General features: G+C 48.3%; 1 protein-coding gene across 1 annotated transcript; it reads left to right on the forward strand.

Annotated features, from left to right (window-relative positions):
* Positions 1-3,034: 3,034 nt before the first annotated feature.
* On the forward strand, positions 3,035-13,913 carry LOC147689441 (phytanoyl-CoA dioxygenase domain-containing protein 1-like). Its single transcript, XM_086940108.1, has 6 exons — positions 3,035-3,164; positions 5,758-5,974; positions 8,416-8,507; positions 9,104-9,243; positions 12,750-12,854; positions 13,806-13,913. Exons 1-6 carry the CDS (start codon positions 3,035-3,037, stop codon positions 13,911-13,913), a joined length of 792 nt encoding a protein of 263 aa, XP_086796234.1.
* The last annotated feature ends 996 nt before the right edge of the window (positions 13,914-14,909 follow it).

Below are 14,909 nucleotides of genomic sequence, written 5' to 3' on the forward strand. Positions count from 1 at the left end.
CAATCTCTTTCGAAATGGATAAAACTGAAGGGGTCACATGTAGAGTGTTAAAGGTACCGCGCAAGCAACACAGCTGCCAGTGCCCCCGCCCGCATCAAGAGTGAGATCTGTAGCCAGTCCTAGGTTTTTAGCCCTCTGCACTTTGTATTATGGGACTTGTAGTTTGCTTTTCTCATCTTAAACGTGGACCTAAATATCGTAGAATACACACTACTCCTGCTGGATTTGAAAGTGGGACTAGCTGAACGTGTCGAATAAAGATCTGGGTAACTCCCTCTATCACAGGAAAAATATAGGAGGGGGTGCGGGACGCCGTCATATCGTAACTGGATGATACACAGGCCTGGACTGCCATGCCCAGTGCTGCCTGATCGCGCCGACACCGGCAGTGACGCACGCCATAATTCCAGTGGACGTATTATTAAAACACCTTCCTGAGCTCCGCCCCCTCCGGACCCCCTCTTCCGGGGCCCCCACCTGTGCTCCCTGCACAGGGCCACCATGAGCCTAGAGCCGGCCCTGATGGCTGTGTGCTGTGTATGATGTCTGTATGCTGTGTATGATGTCTGTATGCTGTGTGTGATGGCTGTATGCTGTGTATGATGTCTGTATGCTGTGTGTGATGGCTGTGTGCTGTGTATGATGTCTGTATGCTGTGTGTGATGTCTGTATGCTGTGTATGATGTCTGTATCCTGTGTATGATGGCTGTATGCTGTGTGTGATGGCTGTATGCTGTGTATGATGTCTGTATCCTGTGTATGATGGCTGTATGCTGTGTATGATGGCTGTATGCTGTGTATGATGTCTGTATGCTGTGTGTGATGGCTGTATCCTGTGTATGATGGCTGTATGCTGTGTATGATGGCTGTATGCTGTGTATGATGGCTGTATGCTGTGTATGATGTCTGTATGCTGTGTGTGATGTCTGTATGCTGTGTATGATGTCTGTATCCTGTGTATGATGGCTGTATGCTGTGTGTGATGGCTGTATGCTGTGTATGATGTCTGTATCCTGTGTATGATGGCTGTATGCTGTGTATGATGGCTGTATGCTGTGTGTGATGGCTGTATCCTGTGTATGATGGCTGTATGCTGTGTATGATGGCTGTATGCTGTGTATGATGTCTGTATGCTGTGTGTGATGGCTGTGTGCTGTGTATGATGGCTGTGTGCTGTGTATGATGGCTGTGTGCTGTGTATGATGGCTGTATGCTGTGTATGATAGCTGTATGCTGTGTATGATGGCTGTGTGCTGTGTATGATGTCTGTATGCTGTGTGTGATGGCTGTATCCTGTGTATGATGGCTGTATGCTGTGTATGATGGCTGTATGCTGTGTATGATGGCTGTATGCTGTGTATGATGTCTGTATGCTGTGTGTGATGTCTGTATGCTGTGTATGATGTCTGTATCCTGTGTATGATGGCTGTATGCTGTGTGTGATGGCTGTATGCTGTGTATGATGTCTGTATCCTGTGTATGATGGCTGTATGCTGTGTATGATGGCTGTATGCTGTGTGTGATGGCTGTATCCTGTGTATGATGGCTGTATGCTGTGTATGATGGCTGTATGCTGTGTATGATGTCTGTATGCTGTGTGTGATGGCTGTATGCTGTGTATGATGGCTGTATGCTGTGTATGATGTCTGTATCCTGTGTATGATGGCTGTATGCTGTGTATGATGGCTGTATGCTGTGTATGATGTCTGTATGCTGTGTGTGATGGCTGTATCCTGTGTATGATGGCTGTATGCTGTGTATGATGGCTGTATGCTGTGTATGATGTCTGTATGCTGTGTGTGATGGCTGTGTGCTGTGTATGATGGCTGTGTGCTGTGTATGATGGCTGTGTGCTGTGTATGATGGCTGTATGCTGTGTATGATAGCTGTATGCTGTGTGTGATGGCTGTGTGCTGTGTATGATGGCTGTGTGCTGTGTATGATGTCTGTATGATGTGTGTGATGGCTACATGCTGTGTGTGATGGCTGTGTGCTGTGTATGATGTCTGTATGCGGGGTATGATGGATGTATGCTGTATCTGGTATTTAATGGCTGTATCAAGAGTATAATTGCTGTTTCTGATTTATGTTGGTTGTATCTTGTATCTGGTGGCTGTATCAAGGGCGTGGGAGCTGCTGGGGTCAATATCCCCTTTGACGTCATGGCTTCACCTCTTGTCACGTCATTGTGGCAAAGCCTTTGTGATGTCACATCCTTATCTGGAGAAGAATTGACGTCAGTTCCCATGAGGTCAGATGTACTTTCCCGCCTTTCACTGCTGCTTTTACTGACCTGTTCTTTTCAGGTCTGGCCTAGACCCGTCTTTAGCTCTCGGGAGCCCCTCGGACCCGTAACACCCCGATACTGGCTTCAGTGTAAATAAGGAATGTTTATTTATTCATACACACCTCAAAGTCCCATAATTTGGGGGTATCACTGTACGATTCCCGAGTGAACCCCATTGTGGCAGCCCCCTTGGACCACCAGGAAACGTCCGAGCTGCCTGGCGTCTGCAGTGCCTCCCCCCCTGACTCCTCCGCTGCGGACATGCCCAGGATTACACAATGCCAGGCAGCCTGGGGTCATGAGCTGGGATTAATGGGAAAACCCGAAAGCAGCCCCCGGCTGTGGTGACGTCATGGGAGTGCAGCTCCGGGCGGGCGGGTCTGAGCGGCCATGCATAAGATGCCGAGGCAGAGGAGGGGAGGAGGGTGGACAGCAGCGGCAGTGACCCTCAGCAACACCTGGAGCTCCAGCACTGCACGGGGCAGGAGGAAACACTCACATCTGGAGCTCTTGAAAACCAGGGTACAGAATCTCCAGCACCTGGGGAGCCACAGGGCCACATCTGGAGCACCTTCGTCTTGGGAGCCAGAAGGACACGCCTGGAGCATCAGCACCTCTGGAGGTGAAGAACAACATCTGGAGTCCGGTGCCAGAGGAACATATCCACATCTGGGGCTCAGCTCTCAGGAGCCCGGCGGCAGACCCCATCCCTGGCACAAGAAGCGGGGTCGAGTCCTCGCCCTCATCATGGAGGCGGACCCTCAGCACATGAAGACCCTTTATGACGCCCGGGGCTTCCTGACGTCAGTGCCAGTGCTGGACCCGGAGGAGCTGGAGGGCGCCAGGAGGGCCTTCGAGGAGCTGGAGCAGGAGTTTGGTAGGTGCAGGGAGGGCAGCCTTATCTCTCGGGCTTATTTATGAGAGCCTTGTGTCATGCTTGCATCATGCTAAGTGGTACATGCACGAGGCAAAGCCCCAAGCCAAATTTATGAAGCGCCGCAAAGCCACTCTGCGTGGCCCTGCGCGGCTTCACAAATATGGAGTAGGGCAACGCAGCGCAAATCGCTGCGTTGCGTTACACTGCGCCCGGAAGGCGTTCCATGGGCGTTGCGTGGGTGTCGCAACTCATCGTTTTTGACGCAGATTTACAAGGTCTTGTAAATCTAGGAATGTGTTAAAATGTTATGGCTCCCAAGTTGAGGCCTAACGAGGAGAAATATCTTTATTTGGTTGTATCTTGTGTCTGGTGGCTGTATCTGCTTTATGTTGCTTGTATCTTGTGTCTGGTGGCTGTATCTGCTTTATGTTGTTGTATCTCGTGTATGATGGCTGTATCTGCTTTATGTTGCGTGTATCTTGCGTCTGGTGGCTGTATCTGATTTATGTTGGTTGTATCTTGTGTCTGGTGGCTGTATCTGCTTTATGTTGCTTGTATCTTGTGTCTGGTGGCTGTATCAAGAGTATGATTGCTGTATCTGCATTATGTTGGTTGTATCTTGTGTCTGGTGGCTGTATCTGCTTTATGTTTTTGTATCTTGTGCCTGGTGGCTGTATCTGCTTTATGTTGGTTGTATCTTGTGTCTGGTGGCTGTATCTGCTTTATGTTGCCTGTATCTTGTGTATGGTGGCTGTATCTGCTTTATGTTGGTTGTATCTTGTGTCTGGTGGCTGTATCTGCTTTATGTTGCTTGTATCTTGCGTCTGGTGGCTGTATCACCTTTATGTTGGTTGTATCTTGCGTCTGGTGGCTGTATCTGATTTATGTTGCTTGTATCTTGTGTCTGGTGGCTGTATCTGCTTTATGTTGCTTGTATCTTGTGTCTGGTGGCTGTATCAAGAGTATGATTGCTGTATCTGCATTATGTTGGTTGTATCTTGTGTCTGGTGGCTGTATCTGCTTTATGTTTTTGTATCTTGTGCCTGGTGGCTGTATCTGCTTTATGTTGGTTGTATCTTGTGTCTGGTGGCTGTATCTGCTTTATGTTGCTTGTATCTTGCGTCTGGTGGCTGTATCACCTTTATGTTGGTTGTATCTTGTGTCTGGTGGCTGTATCTGCTTTATGTTGCTTGTATCTTGTGTATGGTGGCTGTATCTGCTTTATGTTGGTTGTATCTTGTGTCTGGTGGCTGTATCTGCTTTATGTTGGTTGTATCTTGTGTCTGGTGGCTGTATCTGCTTTATGTTGCTTGTATCTCGTGTATGATGGCTGTATCTGCTTTATGTTGCGTGTATCTTGCGTCTGGTGGCTGTATCTGATTTATGTTGGTTGTATCTTGTGTCTGGTGGCTGTATCTGCTTTATGTTGCTTGTATCTTGTGTCTGGTGGCTGTATCAAGAGTATGATTGCTGTATCTGCATTATGTTGGTTGTATCTTGTGTCTGGTGGCTGTATCTGCTTTATGTTGTTGTATCTTGTGCCTGGTGGCTGTATCTGCTTTATGTTGGTTGTATCTTGTGTCTGGTGGCTGTATCTGCTTTATGTTGCTTGTATCTTGCGTCTGGTGGCTGTATCACCTTTATGTTGGTTGTATCTTGTGTCTGGTGGCTGTATCTGCTTTATGTTGCTTGTATCTTGTGTATGGTGGCTGTATCTGCTTTATGTTGGTTGTATCTTGTGTCTGGTGGCTGTATCTGCTTTATGTTGGTTGTATCTTGTGTCTGGTGGCTGTATCTGCTTTATGTTGCTTGTATCTCGTGTATGATGGCTGTATCTAATTTATGTTGTTGTATCTTGTGTCTGGAGGCTGTATCTGCTTTATGTTGGTTGTATCTTGTGTCTGGTGGCTGTATCTGCTTTATGTTGCTTGTATCTTGTGTCTGGTGGCTGTATCTGCTTTATGTTGGTTGTATCTTGCGTCTGGTGGCTGTATCTGCTTTATGTTGGTTGTATCTTGTGTCTGGTGGCTGTATCTGCTTTATGTTGCTTGTATCTCGTGTATGATGGCTGTATCTAATTTATGTTGTTGTATCTTATGTCTGGTGGCTGTATCTGCTTTATGTTGCTTGTATCTTGTGTCTGGTGGCTGTATCTGCTTTATGTTGCTTGTATCTTGCGTCTGGTGGCTGTATCTGCTTTATGTTGCTTGTATCTTGTGTCTGGTGGCTGTATCTGCTTCATGTTGCTTGTATCTTGCGTCTGATGGCTGTATCTGCTTTATGTTGCTTGTATCTTGCGTCTGGTGGCTGTATCTCCTTTATGTTGGTTGTATCTTGTGTATGGTGGCTGTATCTGTTTTTTGCTGCGCTGCTCGGTGCCACCATTCCCATATATAAGCCCCTCTGTTTAGAGGCCTCTCGGTGAAGAGACTAACCCCCCTCCTTGTGTCCCCTGCAGACTGGGTCTAAACTGGGGTGGCAAGGTGAGCGAAAGAACGATGGATTGAACCCAGACCTCTTGACTGGGGGTGAATGTTTGATTTGCTTTGCATTCCATCCATCATCTGTGTGTCTTTTGCTTTCTTACCTGCAGGGAAGGAGCACGCCCAGTACAGCCTGCACAACGCCCACCTGCGCCTGCCGTGGGTGCTGGGCCTCGCCACCCACCCGCACACCCTCCAGGCCATCACCGCCGTGCTGGGACCCCACGTGGTCCTGCTGGACTCCAGGTTCATCTGTAAATACCCGGCCTCCGACGTGCCCCACAGAGGAAACAGCGCCCCCTACGTGGCCTGGCACCAGGACATCAAGTAAGTCAGACTGCAGGGTGCTGGCTCCAGGGTGGGGGAGGGGAGGGCTCAGCAGGGGTGATGTGTCTGTTTGCACTTCAAGGGTAAAGCCAAAGGATGGCATTCCTGCCCCCTGACCCTGGTGAGGTCTGATTAACAGGTTACCTGGTGGGCACCATGTGGTGTTTAATGCACAGGCGATGCGGGGGCACACACAGAGTAGATTACAGCATCTTTCATCTAGGCAGTACATGACGGCATACGGCTGGCTGCACTACCAGGCACACATCACCCTGTGTCATCCTGTGCCCTCATGTGGCTTATTATGCCCTCATGCACCATTCTGTGCCATCATCTGCCATCCTGTCCCGTCATGTGTTATCCTATGCCCTTTGTATGCCATCCTGTGCCATCATGTGCTATCCTGTGCTCTCATGTGTCACCCTCTGCTCTCATGTGCTATTGTGTGTCCTCTTGTGCATTCTGTGCCATCATATGCCATCCTGTGCCCTCATGTGTCAAAATGTGCCATCCATGCATTTATTTATTTATTTATGGATTTTATAAAGCGCACGGCTACCCCCAACGGGGGTGTCCCGGCGCTAAAATTATCTGCTGGAGGAGAAGAGCTATCTAGATAGAAGCGAATAGCCAAGTTTTCAGGCGTCTTCGGAACAGAGCTTCAGATGGGGCGAATCTAAGGTCGATCGGTAAGCTGTTCCAATGTTTGGCAGCTAAGACAGCAAATGCTCTGCCACCCATTCTTGAGCGACGGAATCTAGGCACAAGCATGAGACGCAGATTGTTAGACCGAAGGTCTCTGACTGAATGAGACAGTCTCAATCTCTTTCTTAGGTATTCTGGGCCAGAGCCGTTCAGAGCTCGATAGGCCAGAACAAGCGTTTTAAATTTGATACGGTTGGCTATAGGGAGCCAATAGAGTTCTTTGCGAAACGCAGAGATAGAGTGTCTGTATGGGATGTTACCAATCAGTCTTGCCGCAACATTCTGAACCACCTGCAGGCGTTCAATTTGATATAAAGGGGCCCCAGCATATAGACTGTTGGCATAGTCCAGATGGGCGGTGATTAAGGCCTGAGTGACGGTTCTGCGAGCCTCCATTGGCAAAAATGGAAAGATCTTTCTCATCATTTTTAGTTTGCCAAAGCAGGTCGCAGTAACCTTATTGATTTGAGGGCTACAGGAGAGGGTGTCATCAAATGTGAACCCCAGATTGCGGGCAGAATGGACCGGGACTGGAGGGGGTTCAGTACCGTTGGCCACCAAAGCGGGGGTGGAATGGTCATTTTTTGATTAAAAAACAAGACCTCAGTCTTGTCAGTATTAAGCCGTAGGTGGTTCGAGGACATCCACGAACAGATTTCGCCAAGACAATGGCGGAAGAAGGAGAGGCTGGAGTGATGTGCCATCCTGTGTCATCTGTGTCATCTGCCATCTTGTGCCCTCATGTGTCAACCTGTTCCCTCATGTGCTATGATGTGCCTCATGTGCCATCCTGTGCCCTCATTTGCCATCCTGAGCCCTCATGTGCCATCCTACGTCCTCATGGGCCATCCTGTGCCCTCATGTGCTATCCTGTGCCCTCATGTGCCATCCTGTGCCATCATTTTTCATCCTGTGCCCTCATGTGCCATCCTGTGCCCTCATGTGCCATCCTGTTCCCTCATGTGCCATCCTGTGCCATCATTTGCCATTCTATGCCCTCGTGTGCCATCCTGTGCCCTCATGTGCTATCCTGTGCCCTCATGTGCTGTCTTGTGCCCTCATGTGCTATCCTGTGCCGTCATGTGCCATCCTGTGCCCTCATGTGCCATCCTGTGCCCTCATGTGCCATCCTGAGCCCTCATGTGCCATCCTGTGCCCTCATGTGCCATCCTGTTCCCTCATGTGCCATCCTGTGCCATCATTTGCCATTCTATGCCCTCATGTGCCATCCTGTTCCCTCATGTGCCATCCTGTGCCATCATTTGCCATTCTATGCCCTCGTGTGCCATCCTGTGCCCTCATGTGCTATCTTGTGCCCTCATGTGCTATCCTGTGCCCTCATGTGCCATCCTGTGCCCTCGTGTGCTATCCTGTGCCCTCATTTGCCATCCTGTTCCCTCATGTGCCATCCTGTGCCATCATTTGCCATTCTATGCCCTCGTGTGCCATCATGTGCCCTCATGTGCTATCCTGTGCCCTCATGTCCTATCCTGTGCCCTCATGTGCTATCCTGTGCCCTCATGTGCCATCCTGTGCCCTCGTGTGCTATCCTGTGCCCTCATGTGCTATCCTGTGCCCTCATGTGCCATCCTGTGCCCTCATGTGCTATCCTGTGCCCTCATGTGCCATCCTGTGCCCTCATGTGCTATCCTGTGCCCTCATGTGCTATCCTGTGCCCTCATGCCCTGGGGTTTGCTGATGTTTGGCTGACAGCGTCCTCCTCCTTTTACTTCCAGGTATTGGGGCTTCGAGGGGGGCCCGGTGGCCTCAGTGTGGCTTGCCCTGGATGACGTAGACGCAGAGAATGGTGTCCTGCAGGTTATTCCAGGTATGGATAAACTCCCATAGTCAATGCACGCATCACAACAGCCTGGAGCTTTAACACTGATTGGCTGAGAATGGGGGATGGGCTAATACTCTACTGGTGAGCCCCAATGTAATCACATAGGAATCTAGGACAGGGTTCCACAGCATGAGAGATAGATAGGCCATCTCTTTACCTTGAGCCCCAGTGTTGTGACACAGGGATCTGGGACAGGACTATACAGCAGGGGAGGCCATCTGTTAACCAAGGAGCCTCAATGTCGCGACATAGGGACGTGGGGGAGAGTTATATGAATGGAAGACGGTGCATTCATTCACAATGAGTCAGAGTCCAGACAAGCAGGGGTGCAGCAGGCTAATATTGTTGAAGCCCTTACCACGCGGATGTCTTTACCACACAGTCTTTTCCATGCATCCTTTACCACCCTTCCTTTACCACGTAGATGCCTTTTCCACGCATGATAATTAAAGGTTAATGTGTGTATAATTATTGTGGGTGTGCCCCGTGCTGACACCTCATTTTAGACAGAGGCGGGGACTGCATGAGTACCCAGGCCAGGAATCAGTGCCGCCCTCACTCCAACCCTCTTTCTTCTGCAGGAAGTCACAAACAAGGTGTTCTGGAGCACCGCACAGCAATGACCCCCGGGAACATGCTGACCACCAATCAGGAGATTCCGCGGCACCTGGTGGATGCAGAGAAGGCGGTGGAGTGTCCTCTTCAGGCTGGGCAGATGTCGGTGAGTTCACAGCGCTCTGTCGTTTCCTGGACTCATGTCTCACAGTTGTGGTTATTCCCACAGGCAGACAAGCAAGGGGTCACTGCAACGTTACAAAGTAACATGAAAAGCCATGATACTCGAGCCCCGTGCATTGTGGGTGTCAGGCAGACCAGTGATTCCCCCACTTATAAATGAGGCAGCCGGGAAGTGGGCGGGGCCAAGACATCCATCAATTTATGGCACCACCCTTCCCATAATGAGCCTTTTGTCTCCATTACTGTGTACTCACAACCCCCCTTAAAGGTGCCCCAGAACTGTGTACTCACAGCCCCCCTTAAAGGTGCCCCAGAACTGTGTACTCACGACCCCCCTTAAAGATACCCCAAAAATGTGTTCTCACTACCCCCCCTTAAGGGTGCCCATGTCCTGTACCTCCCAATACTTACAGCTTCCTTTGAGGGTGCGCCAGCACTGTGTACTTACAGCTCTCCATGGCGGTGCACCAACCTGTGTAGTCACAGCTCCCCTTGGGGTGCACCCGCACTGTGTACTCACAGCTCCCCCGGAGGTGCACCAGCACTGTGTACTCACTGCTCTCCCATTGGGGGTGCTCCAGCGCTGCGCACTCACAGCTTTCCTTGGGGTGCCTCAGGACTATGTACTCAGTTTCCCCTTGAGGTGCACCTCAGGGCGCTGCCTCTCTTTTCTCTGTCCCATATCCAGTGCTTAATTTGCGCCTGTGTTTTCCGGTGCTTATCTGTAAACACAGGCACACATGTCTGAGAAACCACCACATAGGCGGCACTCTAGTGTATGAGCCCCCGGGGTCAGCCAATGCTTTCTTAAAAGCACTTGATGACTTAATCATACCGAGTCCCTCAATACTCAAAATATCTTTTATTGGGGGACTTTAACATACATTGGGATCATCCTGAATATAAGGAGACCACGGCTCTTGCAGGATCTTTAGCTCTGGCAGATTTGACCCAATGCGTAGTCCATCCCACTCATAATGGTGGACACATTCTGGACCTGATCTGCACTAATACCCCTTGGCCACCTGTGTTCCCCTACAAACAGTTTGGTCGGATCACTCCTTAGTTGCCTTCACCTGAAATTTACCTACAACAAGGTCCACACGCTCAGCTTTGTCCGGCAAGCCATCACACAGAATCTCCTCCTCGAAGCTGATTGAGACCCTGGAAGCGTCGCGTCCCCCTTCGGAGGACTCATTGGAGAAGGCTTTAGCCAGCTTCTCCAACTGGATCTCAGGAGTTTGTGCACTCCCTCCAAACGGACCGATTGTTCTCTTTCCAGACCATGGTATAGTGCCAAGCTCAAAGAACATAAACATGCTTGCAAAGTGCTCGAGCCCAAGTGGCGCTCGGATTATTGCCCTTTAGCAAAAAGAACACTCAGGCAGGCACAAAAAGAATATTGTGCCTCCATTAAGGAAGCCAAAAGTAATTTTATCAATGAGGTCAAAAAACAATGCCAAGGAGATCCATGCAATTGTCAAAAGCTTTTTAAAACCCTGCGCCGAAAGCTCAGATACCCCTGCTTCTCTGGACTGGTGCGAAGAACTTTCACACTATTTCGTTGATAAAATAAAGGTCATTTCTGATAGCTTGAGCAGCTCTCCTCAGGTTCCGGACACTGCAATCATTCACTTGGATGACCAGTCTAAATTTTCCAGCTTCCGACCGATAGGAGATGAGGACACCCTGGCCATTCTTAGCTCGTTGAAATCAGGTTCTCCAGACGATCCATGATTAGCCCGCACCTTGGCAGAATCAGCCTCGGCAGTTGTGTCTGAAGTCACCAATATAATTAATTTGTCTCTGTCATCAGGAACCATGCCCCCCAACTGGAACAGGCCAAAGTGTTGCCACTTATCAAAAGACCCCAAGCTTTTGGCTAACTACCGCCCCATTTCGCTTCTCCCAGCCCCGTCCAAAGTCTGTGAAAAGGCCGTGCACAGGCAACTAGATACCTTTGTGGAATCCACCGGTGCTCTTCATTCTGCTCAGTCCGGCTTTAGAAAGACATACAGCACTAAAACAGCGCTGGTGGAAACCTCTGAAGCTATAAGAGAATGTCTTGACGGTGGTGGAAGAGCAGCCCTGATTCTCTTGGATCTCTCAGCCGCTTTTGATATGGTTCCTCACCACCTTCTTCTAGAGCGGCTGATGGAGATCGGCATTTCAGATCAGGTACTGTGCTGGTGTAGATCCTTTCTCAACAACAGATCTCAACAGGTCTCGATACCACCGTATTGCTCTGACCCTAAAATTGTGGAAACGGGAGTTCCTCAAGGCTCGTCCCTAAGTCCCCTTCTGTTCAATGTTTATATTACTCCACTTATTTATATTGCAGAAGCCTTAGGGGCGAAGATAGTGGCCTATGCTGACGACACTCAGCTTCTGTTCACATGGAGAAAACAAGATCTCTCCCCAGTCGCTGCGAGGCTCTGCCTCTCGACTGTCTTTGCTTGGTTAGCTGCAGCCCAACTTAAATGCAACAAGGCTAAATCTGAAGTCCTCCTGTATGGCTCATTTCCCGACAACTTCAGGCAAGATCTCTGGCCCCTAATATTCCCTACCCAGACGCCGCTAGCTATTCTGCAAAAAATCTGTGTGTCTGGTTTAATGAGGATCTTCGTTTCCCTACCCAGATAACCAAGCTTGTAGGTTCCTGTTTTGGAATCTTGAAATCACTCAGGACCTTCCTGCCGCTCCTTCCAAAAGGCGCAAGAGAGATGGTGACCAGAGCACTTATACTTTCACGCCCTTTATGTGGGCCTTCCTGCCTATCAAATCCAAAAGCTGCAGGTTGTCCAAAACTCAGCTGCGCGACTGCTGTTAGGCACTCATAGATCCCGCAGCGCCTCCCCTCTTCGGAGAGAGCTTCACTGGCTCCCCGTTGCCCAACGCATTAAATTCAAAGCTCTCACAATTGCTCACAGAGCTCTGTTTGATGAGGGCCCATCTTATTTGAGAACACGTTTGAATTTTTATGCCCCTAGCAGACATCTGAGATCTTCCAACCAGTTTTTGGCAATCGTTCCTCGGTTCCGGCTCTCTAGGATGGGAGGCTGCTCCCTCTCGGTTAAGGCTGCATCTACCTGGAACACTCTACCTCTTTACCTGAGGCGAAACCAAGACCACAGGCTCTTCAAAAAGCAACTCAAAACTTGGCTTTTCTCTTAACTCACTGGTTCCCATTTCAGCTCCTCCTGCTATTTTGTTTTCGCGCCGGGACACTCCTGAGTAGCTGTGCGCGCTACAAATCTTTTTAACATAACATAACATAACATGGTGGCAGTGTGTGTGTATTTTTAACTAACGTTCATTAGTAGAGAACTGACTTATTTAATATAGCTTTGAAAAAATGACAAAACTTAAAGGTAAAAAAGTGCGGCGGGCAATGCCAGCTGCAGTGGACCAGTGAGTAAACACATTGGGCCCTGGCACTTACATTTTTGGCAGATAAGCACGGCTCATATCCTACATTTCTCTCGCCAGATCCACGACGGGCTGACAGTCCACGCCAGTGAACCCAACACGTCCCACAGACGCAGATGTGGCTTCGTTATTCGCTACGTCCCCACCACAGCCTACCCCGTGGAGGTGAGTACAATCCTCTCCCTCAGACTGTCTGAGTATGGTTTTGTGTCAGTGGGTTTATTAGACAACAAGAGTGACAGTGTGGACTGTATGTGTTTGTGTGTGTGCATCCATGCACGTGTGTTTGTGTGCGTGCATTTCTACTTGCAACTGTGTGTGTTTGGGGATTTAGATAGTTTTGGTTGCTAGTTATGTAAGAGAGGCAGGTTTGAAGGTCAGTTGTGGGATTTACATAGTTTTGGTTGTTAGTTCTATAAGAGAGGCAGGTTTGAAGGTTCAATAGTTTGGGGTGTTAGATAGTTTTGGTCGTTAGTTATATAAGAGAGGCAGGTTTGAAGGTTCAATAGTTTGGGGTGTTAGATAGTTTTGGTCGTTAGTTATATAAGAGAGGCAGGTTTGAAGGTTCAATAGTTTGGGGTGTTAGATAGTTTTGGTTGTTAGTTATATAAGAGAGGCAGATTTGAAGGTTCAATAGTTTGAGGATTTAGATAGTTTTGTTGTTATTTATATAAGAGAGGCAGATTTGAAGGTTCAATAATTTGAGGATTTAGATAGTTTTGGTAGTTAGTTACATAAGACAGGCAGGTTTGAAGGTTCAATAGTTTGGGGATTTAGATAGTTTTGGTTGTTAGTTATATAAGAGAGGCAGGTTTGAAGGTTCAATAGTTTGAGGATTTAGATAGTTTGGGTAGTTAGGTTGTTCTATAAGAGAGGCAGGTTTGAATGCTAGATAGTTTGGGGATTTAGCTAGCGTTGGTTCTTAGGCTGTTTTGAAAGAGAGGGAAGGTTTATGGTTAGTTATTGTTGTAGAGTACACGTTTTAGAGATTCAGTTGATCATGCCCTTTTCCCCCTCACTACATGACACCAGTGTAGGTCCTCTAAGATAAGGTCTTGTATTCTCCCACGTCTGAATGCCCTCATTCTAATGCACTTCTCTCCTCTCTGATTCCAGGACCCCGAGCGCCCCCGATCCTTCCCCGCCACCGTGCTTGTTGCAGGAACAGATGAATTCCAGCACTTTACAGATCATGCACCCAACTTTTTCTCCAAGACCTTCTGACACCTCTGCAGAGCATCATCAGGAGACACCTTCCTCTCTTCATGTAGTTCATAACTGCCAGTAACATGCTGCTGCATGGTGCAGGTTCATTCCTGATCTCAGATGGAGCCATATAGGTTCAAATATGTATTTCCTCTTTTTTAACATCCTGCAGTGAGCCTCAATATTGTCTACACTAATGTTCGGATGGTAGACCAAAAGGTGCTGCAACTGTTACCGTAAAACAAACAATTGCGGTTTCAGAAATTGATAATGTGAATTCCTTTTTGCACTGCATTGCACTTTCATTAGAACACACACACCTGCATCCTGTTTTGGAATCTCAGCGGCCTGACTATATGTAATTCTATTTTATTTAGGTTTATTTATTGAGCTAAACATACAGCTGGAAGACAGATTTACAGTCAAAAGTGCGAATGTCTTTTTGTATTCTTTTTCTACAAAAGTAAAATAAAAATGTATGAATACATTTTGGATAAGAGTACCACTTTTGATTTTCAACACATCTAGATGATTCCTGCTTGAGAAATATGTAACGAGGAGGCTGGTCTCATTTTAAGCATGAATTTGGACACATGCCGGTACATAAGGAACCCTAGATCAATTTACTTCGATCTAGAAGTCTAGGGGACGTCCCACTAGGACCATCTTCAGCCTTCCTCGTCACCACTGGCCTCACTAACAAGCCCGCATTGGTACATATCGATCATTGAGTGACTATATATATATACATATGATATGATTGACATAAAAGAGGGGATATATCCTGTAGTAATGTTGCAGCTTTCATGCAGGATGCCTCTGACAAAGAGCTCGAGGCCCGAAACGCGTCTTCACTGGACTACTGGGTACATGTGTTTCACTAAAGTTGCCTGTATCTTTGGCGCTGTTTGACGACTCTTCACAAAACTTTCCAATGAAGGGTCACTGTGAGTCTTGTTGTGCATGGAAAGTTTCAGGGAGATCGGTCAAGTAGGGGCTGAGCAATAAGCGGTC

This window comes from Lissotriton vulgaris, chromosome 10 (genome assembly GCF_964263255.1).
Source record: "Lissotriton vulgaris chromosome 10, aLisVul1.2, whole genome shotgun sequence".
NCBI classification, from domain to species: Eukaryota; Metazoa; Chordata; class Amphibia; order Caudata; family Salamandridae; genus Lissotriton; species Lissotriton vulgaris.

Bases quoted from the DNA above. Each gene is read 5' to 3' on its own strand.
- LOC147689441 (XM_086940108.1), top strand. From the start codon at position 3,035: ATGGAGGCGGACCCTCAGCACATGAAGACCCTTTATGACGCCCGGGGC. The intron at 8,508-9,103 runs GTATGGATAAAC...TTTCTTCTGCAG, and splicing joins TGTCCTGCAGGTTATTCCAG to GAAGTCACAAACAAGGTGTT. The intron at 12,855-13,805 runs GTGAGTACAATC...CTCTGATTCCAG, and splicing joins CCACAGCCTACCCCGTGGAG to GACCCCGAGCGCCCCCGATC.